The sequence below is a fragment of the Ursus americanus genome, chromosome 18 (genome assembly GCF_024610735.1).
Source record: "Ursus americanus isolate L20-20 chromosome 18, mUrsAme1.1.p, whole genome shotgun sequence".
Taxonomy (NCBI): Eukaryota; Metazoa; Chordata; class Mammalia; order Carnivora; family Ursidae; genus Ursus; species Ursus americanus.
The window spans coordinates 295,203-311,381 of NC_142144.1; the positions used below are offsets into that span (position 1 = coordinate 295,203).

A 16,179-nucleotide genomic window follows, 5' to 3' on the forward strand; every position below is an offset into this window, starting at 1 on the left:
AAGAACTTCCGTTCAATTAAAAGACATCTTCAGGAACTCAACAAGCCACAGAGCAAATACATCTGCGAGGCACAAATGTCACGAAAGAGCATTGACCCCAGAACCTGTAAGGGACTGCCACAAACCATAAAAGGCAAACAGCTCCAGAGACGCAGAAGGACAGAAGACACGGTCGGAGGTCCGCAGAGGGGACCCGGGAGCAGGGCAGGGCAGGGCCTGCACACTGCGGCCACCCAGGACACAGGTTTCTGCCCCCGGAACGTGGCTTTCTGAGAGCCGACTGCAGGGGCAGGGCTGGGCAGGGGGAGCACGGCAAGAAGGGCAGCTACTCCGGGCTCTGGTGGCTGCGGCTAGAAGAGAGCCCTGGGTCCCCACTTCCACCCTGACCGTGCTCCTGGAAGTTCTTAAACAGGCAAGTCATGAACTAAGAGCAGCACAGGTACGAGGGTGGGGCGAGGATGGCATGAGGCAGCCTCCAAACGTCCCCGGAAACCTGGGTCCTGGGGTGAAGACTAGGGCCCACCTGCTCTCCCCACAACCAGAAAGGCAGCTGGGACAGACATGTGACCCCCTGCCCCTCACCGAGGCTTGCTCCCATTTGCTCGTCACTGTGCGCACGCGGCCCCCTGCCCTCTGACGGCCATGGGCTCTAACCCCAGAAAAGAAGCTGGGGTCCAGAGGGCTGGTGGTATGCGTCCGGGCTTCACGTCCTCAAGGCCGGCAGGCTCCTCGCTGCACGAGCCCAGGGACCTCCCAGGTCAGAGGCCCGACTGCAAGTGCCCTGCGAGCCCTGGGCACGCAAGTGCGCCAGTGTGGCCGGCGGGGACACTGGGCCGGTGTGGGCGAGCCTCCTTACCGCTCCCACGCCGCATGGCCGCAACCAGCTCTCTACGCCCAACCCCTCCAAACGCGTTACCTTGTTATCAAGATCAAAGAGGTAAGAGTCTTCTTCCCGAACGTCAGCTTCTGAGTCAGAGATGAGCTCCCCGACATACCTGCAGGAGGCAGGGCATGGGTGAGAACAGCAGACAGCAGGGCCCTCAACCTTGACCACAGAGCGGGGCGCATGACAGCCATGGCAGAGCCCCCCACCCCGGTTCCTGGAGCTGTGGGCAAACGTTCTGGAGAATAAGCCTGTGACTGAGCTGGGATTTAACTTCAGGTCCCAGAAGATGACGACACGGAAACCCCTTCTCCGACCAGGGATCCACAATGACACTCCCTGAAAACCACTGAACAGTAATATCTTAAAGGAGCCATGAGCTGGTGAGAGGCTAAATGCAGGCGGAAAGCCAAAGGAGGTGGGCGAGGCGTGGAGACAACATGAACTTGGTTTTCAGGGGCACCCACGAGTCCCAGGCATGGCCAGGTCCCTGGCAGCCCCTCACCCCACTCTGCTGTGCTGTCCCCAAAAAGGCAGGGGCAGCCGGCAGCCCTGGGGTAACCCACGCACACACTCACTTACTCGCAGACGAAGGTGCCCAGGGGGATGTCCTGCAGGGACCGCACGCCCCAGCCCATGTTCTGCGTCCGGTAGAGCTGCAGCCTTGCCCTGGAAAACAGGGTGAGCCACTCACACCAAGTTCTCAGATGCTAAGCTCGCACTCGGATTACACACCAGCCTTGGAGCTTCCCGTGCAAGGAAGCCCACAGCACATCCTCAGGGAGCGGGGGATCGCCTTGGAATGCCGTCCGACTGCGGCATTTGTCTGTAGACAAATGTAGACACGCCTATGTCTTTGTCTGCAACACAGGAACGGTCTGGCCAAGCCCCCGGGTCGCAGTGAAGAGCAGAGGGGCTGACACTCTGAACTCACACAAGTTCAGAGCCACGGGGATCCACCTGCCCTTGCGTGTGTTCAGGGGCCCTGGGGGAGAAGGGCACGTCTGTCCTCCCTGCAGAGATGTGCTGTCAACAGGGAAACCGACATGTGGGCTGGTCAGAAGCACTGTCCGACCGCCGACCCTGAGAAACCCCCAATACTATGAAACTAGACTGACTTTGTGTGTCAATTTCCCTTCACAACTCAGATGGCCCAAAGGGGTCTTCTTCTTTTTTTTTTTTTTTTTTTAAGATTTTATTTATTTATTTGACAGAGAGACAGCCAGCGAGAGAGGGAACACAAGCGGGGGAGTGGGAGAGGAAGAAGCAGGCTCCCAGCAGAGGACCCTGACGTGGGGCTCTATCCCAGAATGCCAGGATCACGCCCTGAGCCGAAGGCAGACGCTTTAACAACTGCGCTACCCAGGCGCCCCCCCAAAGGGGTCTTCTAATTCTCAAGCACGAGCACAAGAGGAAAAGTTCATGGCCAGGGGACGCTGGAGGAAGGGGTCTGAGCCCGGCCAGTGAAAGGGGTGCTGGCCAGACATCACTGGACCAAGCGCCCCTAGTGACTTAAGAACAAGGCATCCACGAGGTCTGAAACGTTTTATACCATTCACACTGTTGTTGTAGAGACACTCAGACAACAAAGGATATTTCAGAAATGATTTGAGTATTAAAACAGTTGCCGTGCACGTGTTAACTAGGAGAGACAGGCAATGCTCATGAAAAGCTCGTTTCCTGGCCTTCACTGGGTCTGGACAGCCTGGTCCAGACTCGTGTCTGGACTCGTCCACTGGACTCGTGTCCAGACCCTCACTGGGTCTGGACAGCCTGGTCCCTCAGGCCTCACCGACTGACACCCGAGCAGCTCAGAAGCAGGACTTGGATTATTTACGCCAGCTTGTAACACCACCAGAGGACAGAGGGCTCAAACAAGACAGCGTCTGTGTCTCTACTGCAAACATGCACATGCACTGAAACACCTCCCACCCTTGTCTGTATGAAATACACGTAAATACAGTGAACTTCTCAAGAAACCTGAAATCATTTTCAAACTTTGAAAACAGAGACCCCTGGCATCACCCTGCACTGAAGGGGTGAGAACCTGACACTCAGGCAGCGGCTATGGGAGCTCGTGCTCACCTGAGGCCGTTCTGCACGACGCGGTTCCGGCAGCTCCTCCAGCAGGAACAGGCGTGGTTGCACTCAAAGATCAAGGGTGGCTCCGCCATGTTGAACTCCGGCAGGAGCCGGCCGTCCTGGGGACAGATGTGCAGTCAGGACCGAGCACGGCTCGCCCTTCATGCTCAATACACTGACACCAACCAGTTTTACAAACTAAAACACGGATATAAAAACGATGGTTTCCGGTTAAACTTCACGCTGGGGGCGCCAGCATCACGTTAGGCATCCATGCTTTGGACAGGAGCGCACGCAGGTTTACAGTCTCCATCCACCCTGGTTGGCCTCCCTCCTTCTCCCGGGCACTCTCCCAGCCTCGCCAAGGCCACCAGCCCACAGGCCCCTCCACTTCCTTCAAGGGCTCAGCGCCCCTTGGACCAGCGCCCACGCTCACGGCCGCGCTGCGCTCTCAGCCTCGCAGCCTGCAGGCCCACAGCTCTGGCAGCAACCCATCCACCTGCTTTCCTGTCCTACACCCAGACACGGCAAAGCCACTGGGCGACACACCGGGGCCTCACGGCCAAGCCTGAAGTCCCCGTGGCTTCAGAGGCCGCTCTGAACAGTGAGAACTTCCCTCAAAATGCTCGCTCTTGCCCACCTTCCACAAAGCAGTGCTTCACAGAAAACACACACCACCAGAGTCTCGCTCAGCAGGCAACAAACACCCCCCCCACGCCATGCCCCTTTGCTCCCAAGGTGACTCTGGAGACAACCGTCTGCTGTGGTGTTATCCCCACCCCAGGACACCCTGGCTCCTGCCCCCAATGACGACCTCTGAACTCCCAACACCAAGGGCATTTGATCTTCCTCTCTTGGACACCGGCCTCCAGAGCTGTCTCCTTGTCTCCCCAGCTGCCCCAGGCTGGGCTCACCGACAGCCACCCCCGGGCAGCCACAGAGGCTGGCTCCGACCGGTCTGTATTTCCACACCAGCTGACTTGGAGCCCTCCTTCCCAAGGTCCGCCGGACACAGTCCAGGGCCAGAGGGTGCCTCACCGCTCCAGCACGCGCCGGCCGCAGGCTCACCTTGTCGTACCAGCAGCGCATACTGAGCTGACCACACATGCAGTTGCTGGAAGAGCAGTCGTCGATGCACACGCAGTACTGTGGGGAGACGGCTCGTCAGGTGGGGGGGCCGCTCTCAGCTCACAGCCACGCCTCCCAACTCTGACATGTGCTCTCAGAAAGCCAGGCCCGTGTGGAAGAAAGGTGACCGCTCGAAATGTCCATTCTCAAGCATACAAAGGGGCGTGCAGCCCCTGAGGAAGAGGGCATGCAGGCAGGAGAGGACACCCAGCCACTAAGACACAGAGAGCTTGCACGAGGGGCTCTGGACAAAGAGCCAAAAGGAAGGGGAGGAAGCAGGGTGGTCAGCGACGTGAGGCCGAGAGGCAGCGTCGGTGAAGAAATCCTGAGGCCTGCACTTGAGGCCAGCCGCACCATGGGAAAGGCAAGGCCCAGCACAGGCTCCTCTCACTTGCGTGGCCCCCAAACCACCATTCGCTGGGGGATGCCAGGCACTGCTCTGGGGGCTGGGGACCCAACGTGGGATGCAGGATCCACTTTCAGGAAGGGTCTTTATGTGCCTTTCAACTCTTTAGTGGAAGGCAACCATGAGGAGGGCAATGCCTACGGACCCAGGCCCCGAGGCCCTCCGCCCCCTGCTGTTGCTGACCTGCAAATGGGTAATGTTTCTGTCGATGTTCATGGGAGACGTCACGCAGTTCTGAGAAACATATTTGTAGTTGCTGGGGCACGGCTCGCTGTCCACAGCGTTGACACACGGGATGGGGATTCGCTCGTAGCCTCGAGCAATGTCTCTGCCACCGGAAAGGGGGACATTACCTTTCGATGTGACAAGTGACACCGCAGCAGGGCAGCTGCCAAGCTCTGGGCCAGGCACTCTAGACTCAGGCCAGGGGATGCCTCAGCTTGGACGGCAGCTTTTGTTTCACACTCTTCAACCCCCATCTGTCACCCTTTGCCTCAGAACGGTCTTCTCACCTGCTCACGGTCTTCTCCGTCGGGACAGGTCTGTCGGGGGCTGCGTCTCGCAGCGCCCGGCTCATCTGCAGCGCGTCCCACACCTGGGAGTTGAGGCTTGCACACTGCAGGGGCGTCTCTCCCTCCTTGTTTTTCAAGGTGACATCTGAATCCCGAGAAAGAAAGAGGCTAAAAGGAAAAATGTAAGCCAACAAAACATTCAGACCTTAATTTAAAAGATAGAGGTTTATGAAATGACTTCAGACGGTAAAAATAAAGGGAACACATCACTCCTATGGATATTAAGCTTGCTGACCAGTGCTTCTAGAGAGATCTGCCCTGACTCACCGGGAACATACCACGTTACTTCTTTCCCTCATTTACGGTCAAAAGTCACCTCAGCTTTCTTGTCAGGAAGCGTGGGTAAAGAACTAGGGATGGTATCTGAGGGTTTTTGGCTTTTCCATTCAAAGGCATGCTCAAGGATGGACAGGGCCAGCATGAGGCGGGTAAACTATGCCGTGTACATGGTCAGCGCCCTGCAGGTGAGTCAGAACTGGATGGAGAGCTCCTGTGAGCTGCTCCTCCGCACCCCCACCCAGGGGCCTCACACCACAACCCGCTCAGCTGAGCTGCCGCCAAGGTCCCCGTCTGAGTGGGCGTGTACCCCACGGCAGGGCATCCCCGCATTTCCAGGTGAGATGCAGGGACCCGAGGTTGTGTGACAGGGCAGGACTGGGTCCTGAGCTTCCACTGAGAGCGGAGCGAGGACGACCCCTCAGGACCCCAACTGCACCCCCCACACGTGTGTGACATAGGAACAGGCTCTGAGTGGCGAGTGGTGAGCACCAACGTCTCCATCCCTCCTGAGTGGGGCCTGTTTCCTCCCCCTTGAGGAGAGGTGCTGGGTGAGACTCATCTAGGTATTTGGGGATCTTTCACAGTGATCCTCCCTGAACCAGAAATAGCCATGTTGACCTCACATGTGGAGACTCACGCCTCCACCTGCCTGGGGAAGGAGCTTCCCTCGGAGGACCTGGGGCACCAGGGCCTCTCCCACCCCGGGAGTCTTGCAGGGACTGCATACAGCAGAGCCACTCACAGGACACAGGCGTAGCGGTCCTCCCTGGCAGCAATGTGGAGGGGCGAGTCTCCGTGGACGTTCACGGCATGGAGGTCACACCTGGCAGCTAGCAAGATCTCGGCTATGTCCACGCAGCCCGAGAACGCAGCCCAGTGCAGGCAGATGTTCTCCTCCTGCAAGGACAGACGGCGCAGAGCACCAAGAGGAGAGCAAAGACCCGTCTGAATGATGAGGGTGCTTCCTTTCTTGTTTTGTTTTCATTATAAAAGTAATGTAATTACAGTACTGAATATTTTAAAAATAGAATAAAAAATCATCTGGAATTAGACCAACCTAAACACATTAGTAACAAAACATCTGGGAGCACTTTGCTTTGTCTACTTTTTAAAATTATATTCACTTTATTTTTATTTTTTTTTTAAGATTTTATTTATTAATTTGACAGAGAGAGACAGCCAGCGAGAGAGGGAACACAAGCAGGGGGAGTGGGAGAGGAAGAAGCAGGCTCCCAGCGGAGGACCCTGATGTGGGGCTCGATCCCAGAACGCCGGGATCACGCCCTGAGCCGAAGGCAGACGCTTAACGACTGCGCCACCCAGGCGTCCCGAAAATTATATTCACTTTAGAACAGAAGTACAAACTGCAAAACAGGACAATACTTGTGTAAGATTTGAAAAAGATAAAAGGTAGGAAAATTTGATTGTATTAAGATTTTACTTCATAAAAACCACTGTAAAATAAAAATTTTAAATCAAAGATTAGAAAAAACCATTTGTGCTGTAAATAAGCTATACATGACTTGTTAATGGTCACAGTTAAGTTTATTAGAAGGCTACACTGTAATTTTGAAAACAAATGTGCAAAAGATATAAAAATTTAAAACTTGCATGGAAGAGGAGGAATACACATACATACAGGGCAATGTGCAGCCTTGCCAGGTGGGAAATCAGCATAAATTAGAGCAGTGACACGACACTAACCTACCACATTGGGGATGAACGAGAAAGCCACTCTGCCCCCTCCCGGGCTGACTGCCCTGTGCTCACGGCAGGTGGTGTGGGGCACCTGCTACAGCACAGACCACCGTGCAGGCTGAGCTCACGGTCACGACTTACTGAGCCTTTCCTTTACCAAACCTTTAGTTTGTTCCCAACTTCTTGCAGAATACAAGGCAATGAATGTTTTAGTCTTTTTCTTTTTCTGACTGGGTCTCAGGGCTTAACCCCTCAAAGGTGGCATAAACACTGGTTGCGCTGGAAGCACTTTCTGGTCTCCTGGCAGAGTAGGGGCATCGCTCTGGGGCCCCCACCCCTCAAGAACCCTCAATATCTCACGGGAGCCTCCGCCAAAGTCAAGCCTGGCTGTTTACTCTGGCGCCACCACAGGGGGCTTGGTGGTACCCAGGCAGAGACCCGTACAGTGCATGCCCCGCTCCACCCCATGTCAGCCCCATGGGACCGAAATGCCAGCTACATGACTCTGCATGCCTCATTCCTGCCCCCCTCCACCCAGGGAAGCCCCTTAATGCTCCAGTGCTCACAGATAATCTGCCTCCCAGTCCCACACTCTGAGTGCATCCAATGCTTTCAGCTCAGTGAACTTGAGGAAAGAAAAAAGTCAAAGTCTGTGGCCCTCTCTGTTAGCAAACGGCAGCTAGCCCCAAGCAGAGGCTTCACCACAGTCTCCTCGGTAGGCCTTAGTGTTTTCTGAAATGCCTGGATTTGCCTGGGGCTTCCTTTCCTGGATGTTGTGCTGAGACGCCTTCTACCCCTCTCATCTTTCCATTGTCCAAACATTTGCAAGCTCCAGAACAAAATGTGGTTTCCTTAGGGGCCTCTTTTCTCATTCCTTCATCAGAAGGATCTATGATTTTATAACCAGAATTACAGGCTGAGACTGTCCCCGTCCACCTAGGCTCCTCTTAGCATAGGAATGTGCAGTCCCAGACTAGCTGAGATCTGCCTGCTATGTTACAACAGGCCTGACCCACACATCTGAAGCGATAGACGGCACTCTGGTTCTGACAGACACTGGGCCAGAGGGACCATCTGGATTTACCCTCCTGCCTGAAAGAGCCAAACAGTCAAAATGTGTGAAATAATGGTTTTCAAGACACTGGACATCAGGCGATGAAGTACTATATTCCTGAGAGCAGAAACAAAAAAGGGGGCCTGGGTCCACCTTCTCACTGTCCTGAGATCCAAGCCTCAGCTCAGGGAGGGGACTGAGCAGGAGAAGCCCTGAGAAAGGAACTGAGAGCCGGTGGCCGAGGAAGCCAGGGTTGGCACAGCAGAATGTGGGGCTGGGAAAGAGGCCTCTGGAGATCTGGACATTCCCACCTTAAACCTCCAGGAGGACACACCCCCAAAGCTGAGGCACAGAGGGCTCAGCACCAGTAACCTCACAAGAGAGATGACCAGCACTAGGCTGAAGCCTGCATGGACCCGCCTAACAAACCTAGAAAGCAAAACCCAAAGCAGACTATTTCCAAGGAACGTTGCTGCACCCAGAACAAGGCTCAAGATCTTTCCAGAAATACAGAAATTCACAGCAACGTAAAATTCACCATGTCTGCCATGCAACCTAAGGTTACAAACAAAACTTTTAGCGTTGACAAGTACAATGTCTGACAGAAACACACTGGATGAGATTAACAGCATCACAGGTTATAAAGAAAAGATTACTGAGCTTGAAGACACAGCGAAATTGCAATAAAACCAGCAAAACAGCTTTAAAACCAGCTAAACCGTGATCCAGAGTGAAAAAATAATTGAGGAAAATGAAAAGAGCATCAGTGAGCTGGGAACAACTTCAAACCACATGATAATCACAGAACAGGGACCCTTGTGAAGCGGCGGGGGGAGGGGGGGTAGGTGGGGGGGGCAGGCAGGAACAGTTCTGGAAGGAATGAGGACCTTGCTGACAGAAGCTTCACAAACCCTTCCTGACCTCACACATGCAACACACACACAAGCAACACAAGGCACATCATAATCAGAGTGCTAAAATCTAGTGAAAAAGAGAAAATCCTACAGCAGCAAAAGAAAGCAGACACACTCTATCTGGAAATAAGGACAAGGCGCCCCCAAGAATTCCCCACGGGAAACCCCTCGGTGAGGACGCAGAGAGGCCGGGTATGCAAAGTACTGAAAAAAGCTATCAACCAAAGTCCATACCCAGCAAAACAGCTCCCAAAGTGAAGGCGAGATAAGGACTCTGTAGGCAGGAAAAGCCTGTCATGGGCAGACCGGCACCCAGCAGCACACAATAAACCAAGGCAGACGTGTAGAAGAAAAATGACCTCGGAATGAAGGACCTAAGTAAATGAACAAGGAGCAAAGGAAGTGGTGGCAGCAGGCACTGACCTCTGAGACTTTCATCACTACAGTGTTTCCAAAAGATCACTGACTGTTGAAACAAAGTAACAACATATTGTGGTGTTGATACAATGTCTGAGAGCAACAGCATGAGGTCTGGGAGAAATGGGACACCCCTCTATAAGGTTCTTCTCCTGTATGTAACACAGCATATTCTCTTAATTGAGAAAGCATGGCGCTGGCATAAGGACAGATACGTGTGGGCCAATGGCATGGAAGACAGAGCCCAGAGACGGAGCCACACGCATGCAGAAGGGGCAAAGTCAACTCTACGGAGAAGGGATGGCTTTCTAAACAAATGGTGCTGGGACAGCTAGACATCCTGATGCAAAACAGACTACTATAAGAAAACATAGGAGAAAGTCTTTGGGATCTTGGGTTGAGCAATGATTTCATAAGAGAACACCAAACACATGATCCATAAATAGAAAATAATACATTAGACTTTATCAAAATTAAAACGCATCTGCTTCTCAAACACAGGGTTTGTAAAACATCTGATATAGAGAACTTGTAATCAGAACGTACAGCAACTCTTAAAACTGAATAAACGATCCAATAAAAAATGGGCAAAAGATCTGAACAGAGCACCCCTCCCCCCCAAGAGGACACAGACCAAGCACCGTTAAGTGCTGGGCAGGAAGTGAAAGAGCTGCTCCCAGACACCGCTCGCAGGCATAGCCACCCTGGAAGCTGGGCAGCCTCTTTAACAGGTGACCCCGGTTTCATGGGAGAGAAATGACAGCATGGGCACACGCAAACACACACGCGTGCATATCCACAGCAGCTCTATGTTGGAGAGCCAGGTGACCCAGAAAACCCAAATGTCTGCAACCTGGTGAAGGACACACGAGCTGACCTGTCCACACAGTGGAACACTGACCCCCAGATGAGGCTACCTGAGCAATGACCACACTGCTGGGATCCACCTACGGAAAGCCCAACTCACAAACTAGGTGACAGAAAGCACAGCAGTGGGTGGCTGGCTATGAAGTGGCAGGAGGAAACTTTTGGGAGTGTCGTGCACTGTCCTGACTGTGGTGATGGCTTCTGGGATTAACACTCATCCAACCGGACACCTCAAATGGTGCAAGTCCACCACTTACGTATCAATAAAACTGGCAGGGTGAAGAACAGAGCTGCTTCGTCAATGAACAAACACACAGTTTAGTCAACCCTCCTGCCTCTCAAGGACCACCACCAGCACCAGCGCGGACGCCCACTGGACCCTGCAAGGCCGTGGGCCACCATGTGCGTATGGGCATACACTCTCGATACCCTGCCTGCCAAGGACGCGTGGCTGCAGCTGCTCCAACCACTCGTGCTTGAAGGGGGCCGCTCACGGTGTGTCACGAAGCATCAGCAGGGCAGGTCACGACTGCCCTCTGCTGCAGCCACGCTGGACCTCATCACCCCTGCCCTCTACCCTCATCCCAAGCTGCCCTGGGCCCCCCAGCCCCCGGGTGCCTGCAGGCAGCATCACTGTACCGACACCAGCTCCGAGGACATTGACAAACACCCTGCAGTTGGGCCATGTGCTGCTGTTCCTGGTTTCAGGGCAGGGCAGGACCTGCTCACAGATGCAGGGAAGGCTCTCAATGCCGAGCAGCCATGATGAGTGACCAGGTGGTGCTCACTGCTCCCACCCCTTCTTCAAGCGCCGATCTGGAGAGGCCTGTCCCACTCAGGGCTCAGAACCAAGAGACGCCACCTGGCTCCCTACCTCGGGCACTTGGGCTCCACACTGACTGGCACCGTACTAAATGGTGTACTTGGAAAAATCATGTCTTACTGGCAACTGCTTTCTTATTTCAGGATCAATTTAATGAGTTAGTGCTACATTTTCCATTTACGGCTTTTGGTGACTCTCTGTAACAGCCGACAGAGTTCTGCAGGGCACACTGTGTCTGTCCGACCCGGGACCCCATCCCTCTGCCTTGTTCCCAAGCGGGTCCCTGAAGACCTTGCCAGAAATGCCCTTTTATTTTTATTTTTTTTTTAAGATTTTATTTACTTATTTGACAGAGAGAGAGACAGCCAGCGGGAGAGGGAACACAAGCAGGGGGAGTGGGAGAGGAAGAAGCAGGCTCCCAGCAGAGGAGCCTGATGTGGGGCTCGATCCCAGAACACCGGGATCACGCCCTGAGCCAAAGGCAGACGCTTAACGACTGAGCCACCCAGGCGCCCCAGAAATGCCCTTTTAAATTAACTAGAGGGATGCCTGGGTGGTTCATTCAGTTAAGCGTCTATCTTTGGCTCAGGTCATGATCCCAGGGTTGTGGGATGGAGCCCTGCATCAGGCTCCCTGCTCAGTAGGGAGCTTGCTTCTCCCTCTTCTCCCCGCTCGCTCATGATCTCTGTCACTAATCTCTGTCTCTCTCTCTCAAATAAATAAAATCTTAAAAAAATAATAAAATAAATAAATTAACTAGAATCACCTGCTGTCTGATACAGGGCTGGAGGATTACTCCCAGAGGGACTATTGAGTCTTCTGACCTTGGCCACAAAACCCTGTTTTCTGAAAACAAATTTGTTCCACAAAACTAGCTATCAACACAAGCACCGGAGCTCTCATGGTCTGAGCGCATGGTGGCTCCCTTGCTTTCCTTCTAAGACAGCAACCACAGTACAAGTTAATGCTCACACCACTACCTGCCCAGGTGTGGGGTGTGCCCTGGGCTCCTTGGTCCTAATCATAGACATGGGAGTCAGGGATGTAAGGACAGTCCAGGTTCACCTCTAAAAAGGCAGGTACTATCCATGGGGCAGGTGTCACAAAACTCGGCCCCTCAATCTATACCCAACAATCGGCCAACACACAAAACAATCTCAGGAAACCACAGCCCTGGGTCCAGGGGCTGCTGAAAACACGGAAAAAGAGGGCAGAGCTGCAGTCAGGCTTCCGAGAAAAAGAACCTTCAGCTGCCAGCTCTGCATACCCTGGTCCCTCCATCCTCCTCCAGGACCCACTTCCCTGGGGGGAGCTTAGGACCAGTGACAGCCAGAGACTCACGTTATCCCGGATGTTGATGTCGGAACCCTTGGACAGCAGCAGCTTCACGAGCTCCACATGCTTATACTCAGTGGCCCAAATCATGGGCGTCCAGCCGCCGTCATCCTAATTTCAAAACAAACAAACAAACAAAAAAAAAACAAAAACAACAAAAAAAAAAACCAAAAAAAAAAAAACACAACAAACACCCCCCAAAAAAAACAAACAAAAAAACCCCACAAAACCGAAAATCCATTACAGTTCTACAGACAAGTAACATGAAACACAATCTCACTCAGGACCCGTAAGACGGCTCCAAGAGACAGAAGCCAGTCCAAGTCCCCATGTTGTGGATGAGGAAACCTAGGCTCAGGATGTAGCCCCAGGCATCTCAGTGAGGGCAGGATGGAGCCTTGGCTCTGAGGGGGACAGACAGATCCGCCAGGTGACCTCACCCCTCTGCTGCCTGGTGGGCAGTCACCGCCAGGACAACACTCAGCACACCTGAGTGCACCTGCTTGGACCACGTAAGGACCAAGAAATGTTGTTGACCAGACCATCCCTCACAGACCAACAGTCTGGCTGGCGGGAAGCACTGGCCCCAGTGACACAGACAGACCCCAAGCATGAAGCAGGAGCAGCCGCCAACAGCTGCAGACAGACAGATATCCAAGCCCAGAGACGGATGGAAGCTGTGCCCAGTTCCCACTTCTTTCTGCAGAAAGCCTGCCCAGGCTGACCCCATATATGGGTCCATCATGGTTTTGACGAGTTGGCTTTCTACTATTCACAAACCCAGGCCTGTCTCCTTACTCAGTGGTGGTGGGTAGTTTTATTTAAACCAGAAAAAGGCAACGCTTCAGGAAATGAGCATCATGTTGCCAACTCATGGTCTGGTGGCAGAAAGCTCAACCCTCCCCAACACCTCCCAAACGACTTCCTGTAAACCCCCCCCCCCCCCCCAGCTGCCACATCTCTCTGGGAGACATGCAGCCTCCATGACTACAATGAGGTCATCCCTGCAGGCTGGCTGGGTACCACCTGGGCACCGGGGGCACAGCAGGGACAAGCACACCTCAGGGAGCCGAGCCCAGCCCAGCCCAGGGGAAGAAACGTACAAAACCAAACCAAGTGGAAAACAGAAAATGAAACAGGGGAGGGGTCCACCCGGTGGACCCTGTGAGAGCAGAGGTGGGCCAGGAGGCACAAGGCAGGGAGCTATATTTCTGGGCCACTGGGGAGGGCCTCTGTCAGGGTGGCTTGCAGAGAGCTGGGTTGAAGGCAATGGCTGGACTAAAAGACGGGGCAGAGGCCGTGAGCCAAGACGCCCTTTCCAGGGCCCAGACTCAGATGGCAGGGTAGGGGTCTGGGTCTCAGCGAGCGGGAGGGAGGCGCTCTCACTTGCTCTCCCTAGTCACTCACTAGATGCACATGGGACCTCCTCGTGGCAGGGGCTACATGTCACACAAGGATCCTGCCCTGGAACCCTGACAGCCACCGGGAGGGACGATGGGGTGCCACGGAAGGGAGGCCATCTGGCACGTAGGTCAGGGACCCCACTCAGGTGGTGACAGGTGCCACGAGGCCAGGAGGCTGGGGCAGCCCAGGCAGATGCCGTGGGAGAAGTCTCCAGCCAGGCAGCAGGGTAGAGGCCATCACAGGTGGGACCTTCTAGAGTAGCCAGCTGACGGTCAGCCAGGGGAGGCGGCAGCCAGGGCGGGTGAGGCTAGGCTTCCAAGGCCTTGCAAGGAGGGCTGCGGAGAATGGGTAGGGGCCAGGACTGCTACAAAGGAGAACGGGGTCACTGACCGGTCGGCCAGGTGGAATGTCAGTAAGTGGAGGGATGTGGCTTTACCTGACAGTTGACGTCCATTTGTCCGTTTGAAAGCAGATACTGAACTACATCATAGTGACCTTTCTTGGCAGCAAGGTGCAAACAGGTGGAGCCCTCTGCATCCTGCAACACAAATGCCATTTAGATCCAGAGAAATCACATGACCTACAGCACAACCCTGAGCACATGACCATGGTGAACTTTCGTTCCCCATATGAAGGAGCTGCCTTCTAGAATGATAAGGAACCCAGACAGAGAAAGGTGGAGTTGTTTTCAGAGGTTGCACAACTGGGGTCCAAGCCTCATCCATCGGGCTCCAAACTCTAAGATCCTGACACCAGTGGGGCAAGGCCTCAGGTGGCAAGGAGTCTTTAACTTCTAAGACATACCCGCGGGTACATCATGTCAACTGCCTGTCCCTTCCTTTCTCCCATGGTCTGGACAGGCCGAGGCATGCCCCAAGCTTCTCGACGTGGCCAGGTGCAGTGCCCTGTCCCTCTGTTCCAATGTGGCCCCCGGGACGATGCCAGGGGCCTGCTCTCCTCACGTGACAAGAGGGCCACCATGCCCACCATGCCTGCCTCTACAAGATAATGGCTGCCATTACACGTTTAGACTAGCGCTAAAAATTCCCTAATTGTTGTCCATACACCACAGAATTAAAAACAATAAATGGCAGAGAAGAGTAGGGCCCAGAATGGGGGCATGCTTGCCCTGCAGGCCAACACGTGTCAGGGTGGCTGCCTGGCTACATTTTGCCTCCTGTGGCTACAGGCACATCTCCCCGTTAGCTTTCAGCTCCACTTCCTCAAGCTTGCTAAATATATCCCAGTAACTGAAGTACCTCAAAACAAAAGAAAAGCTACCCTCCACTGTGGAGGTCAGACCCAGGAAGCTCCAGGAGAGACTAGGGGGTCCTGGGAGGGCCAGGAGACCATTTGTGCCCCGGTTCACTTGGCCAGGCTCAGTGCCAACCTGAGAGCCTGCACCTGCACAGACGGACTCTTCCTGGGCGAGCACCTCAGGGACCCGTGTGGACACACTGCCACCATTCTCCCCTTACAGGGTCTCTCTTCGCCTTCCCCCCTGCTCCTGCCTACACTGACCACGTTTCTTCAGTCCCTCTTTCTCCGTTTCTGACCCTCCAAGCAGTAATCAGAGATCTTCACACACATACTCTGTTAAACACATTTCTTACCAAGCCTGAAGTTAGTTAGTAACCCGCTTTTCTCACGAAAATCCACACACTCAAACCCCATATTACTGGTGTTTAAAATTTTTAATTGTAGGATCAATACAAAAACGTATGGTTGTTGGTGTAAAGGCTTGCCTTATTTTCAAGTGTTCTCAGGTGTCTGACTTTGTACTGAGTATTGCAAAACCTTCCCCTGTTCATACGTCCCAGGCTGAACAGGGGCCTCTCCTCCTGGGGGCAGGGGCCCGCCACCAGCGGCAGCGACGCGGGCGTGCTGTGGCTCCTCTGGGCAGTGCGACCTTCGAGCGTCACCAAATCCAGTGGCTACAGGGTGGTGTCTCAGGGTGGTTTTCAGAAGGCTGAGCACCTTCCCTGTGCTTGCTGGTTCCTCAGATTGCCCCTTCCAGGGACTGCCCTTTCATTCTGTGCCCTTTTTTCTTTTGAGCTCTTTTGTTTGTAGAACTTCCTTATGTTTGGGGTACTACCCCTTGGCCAGTATACTGCAGTATCTTCTGGCAGTGTGTAGCCTGCCTTCTGTGAACTTTGTGACATCCCGTGGACCAGAAATTCTTCATTCCAATGCACTTGACCTTATCAACGATTTTTGTACTTTTCTGTGACTTCATGAAGAAATCTCTCCGTGCTGAAATCACAAAGATTATCTTCCCTCTTCTAAAAGTTTACCATTTGCATGACATGTGCTCTCC

At 53.8% G+C, this 16,179-nt stretch overlaps 1 protein-coding gene across 6 annotated transcripts in view; it reads right to left on the reverse strand.

Annotated features, from left to right (window-relative positions):
- The window catches only part of EHMT1 (euchromatic histone lysine methyltransferase 1), a 140,720-nt gene that overhangs the window by 8,895 nt on the left and 115,646 nt on the right, over nt 1–16,179 (reverse strand). For all 6 annotated transcript variants that reach the window (XM_045803686.2, XM_087869137.1, XM_087869135.1 and 3 more), the window contains 9 exons: nt 14,299–14,400; nt 12,465–12,569; nt 6,093–6,247; nt 5,012–5,179; nt 4,683–4,827; nt 4,034–4,111; nt 2,969–3,084; nt 1,466–1,552; nt 917–995 (listed from right to left, as the gene is read on the reverse strand). In XM_045803686.2, coding sequence (XP_045659642.2) covers nt 917–995; nt 1,466–1,552; nt 2,969–3,084; nt 4,034–4,111; nt 4,683–4,827; nt 5,012–5,179; nt 6,093–6,247; nt 12,465–12,569; nt 14,299–14,400 — 1,035 coding nt within the window. The remainder of the gene's footprint in view (nt 1–916; nt 996–1,465; nt 1,553–2,968; nt 3,085–4,033; nt 4,112–4,682; nt 4,828–5,011; nt 5,180–6,092; nt 6,248–12,464; nt 12,570–14,298; nt 14,401–16,179) is intronic.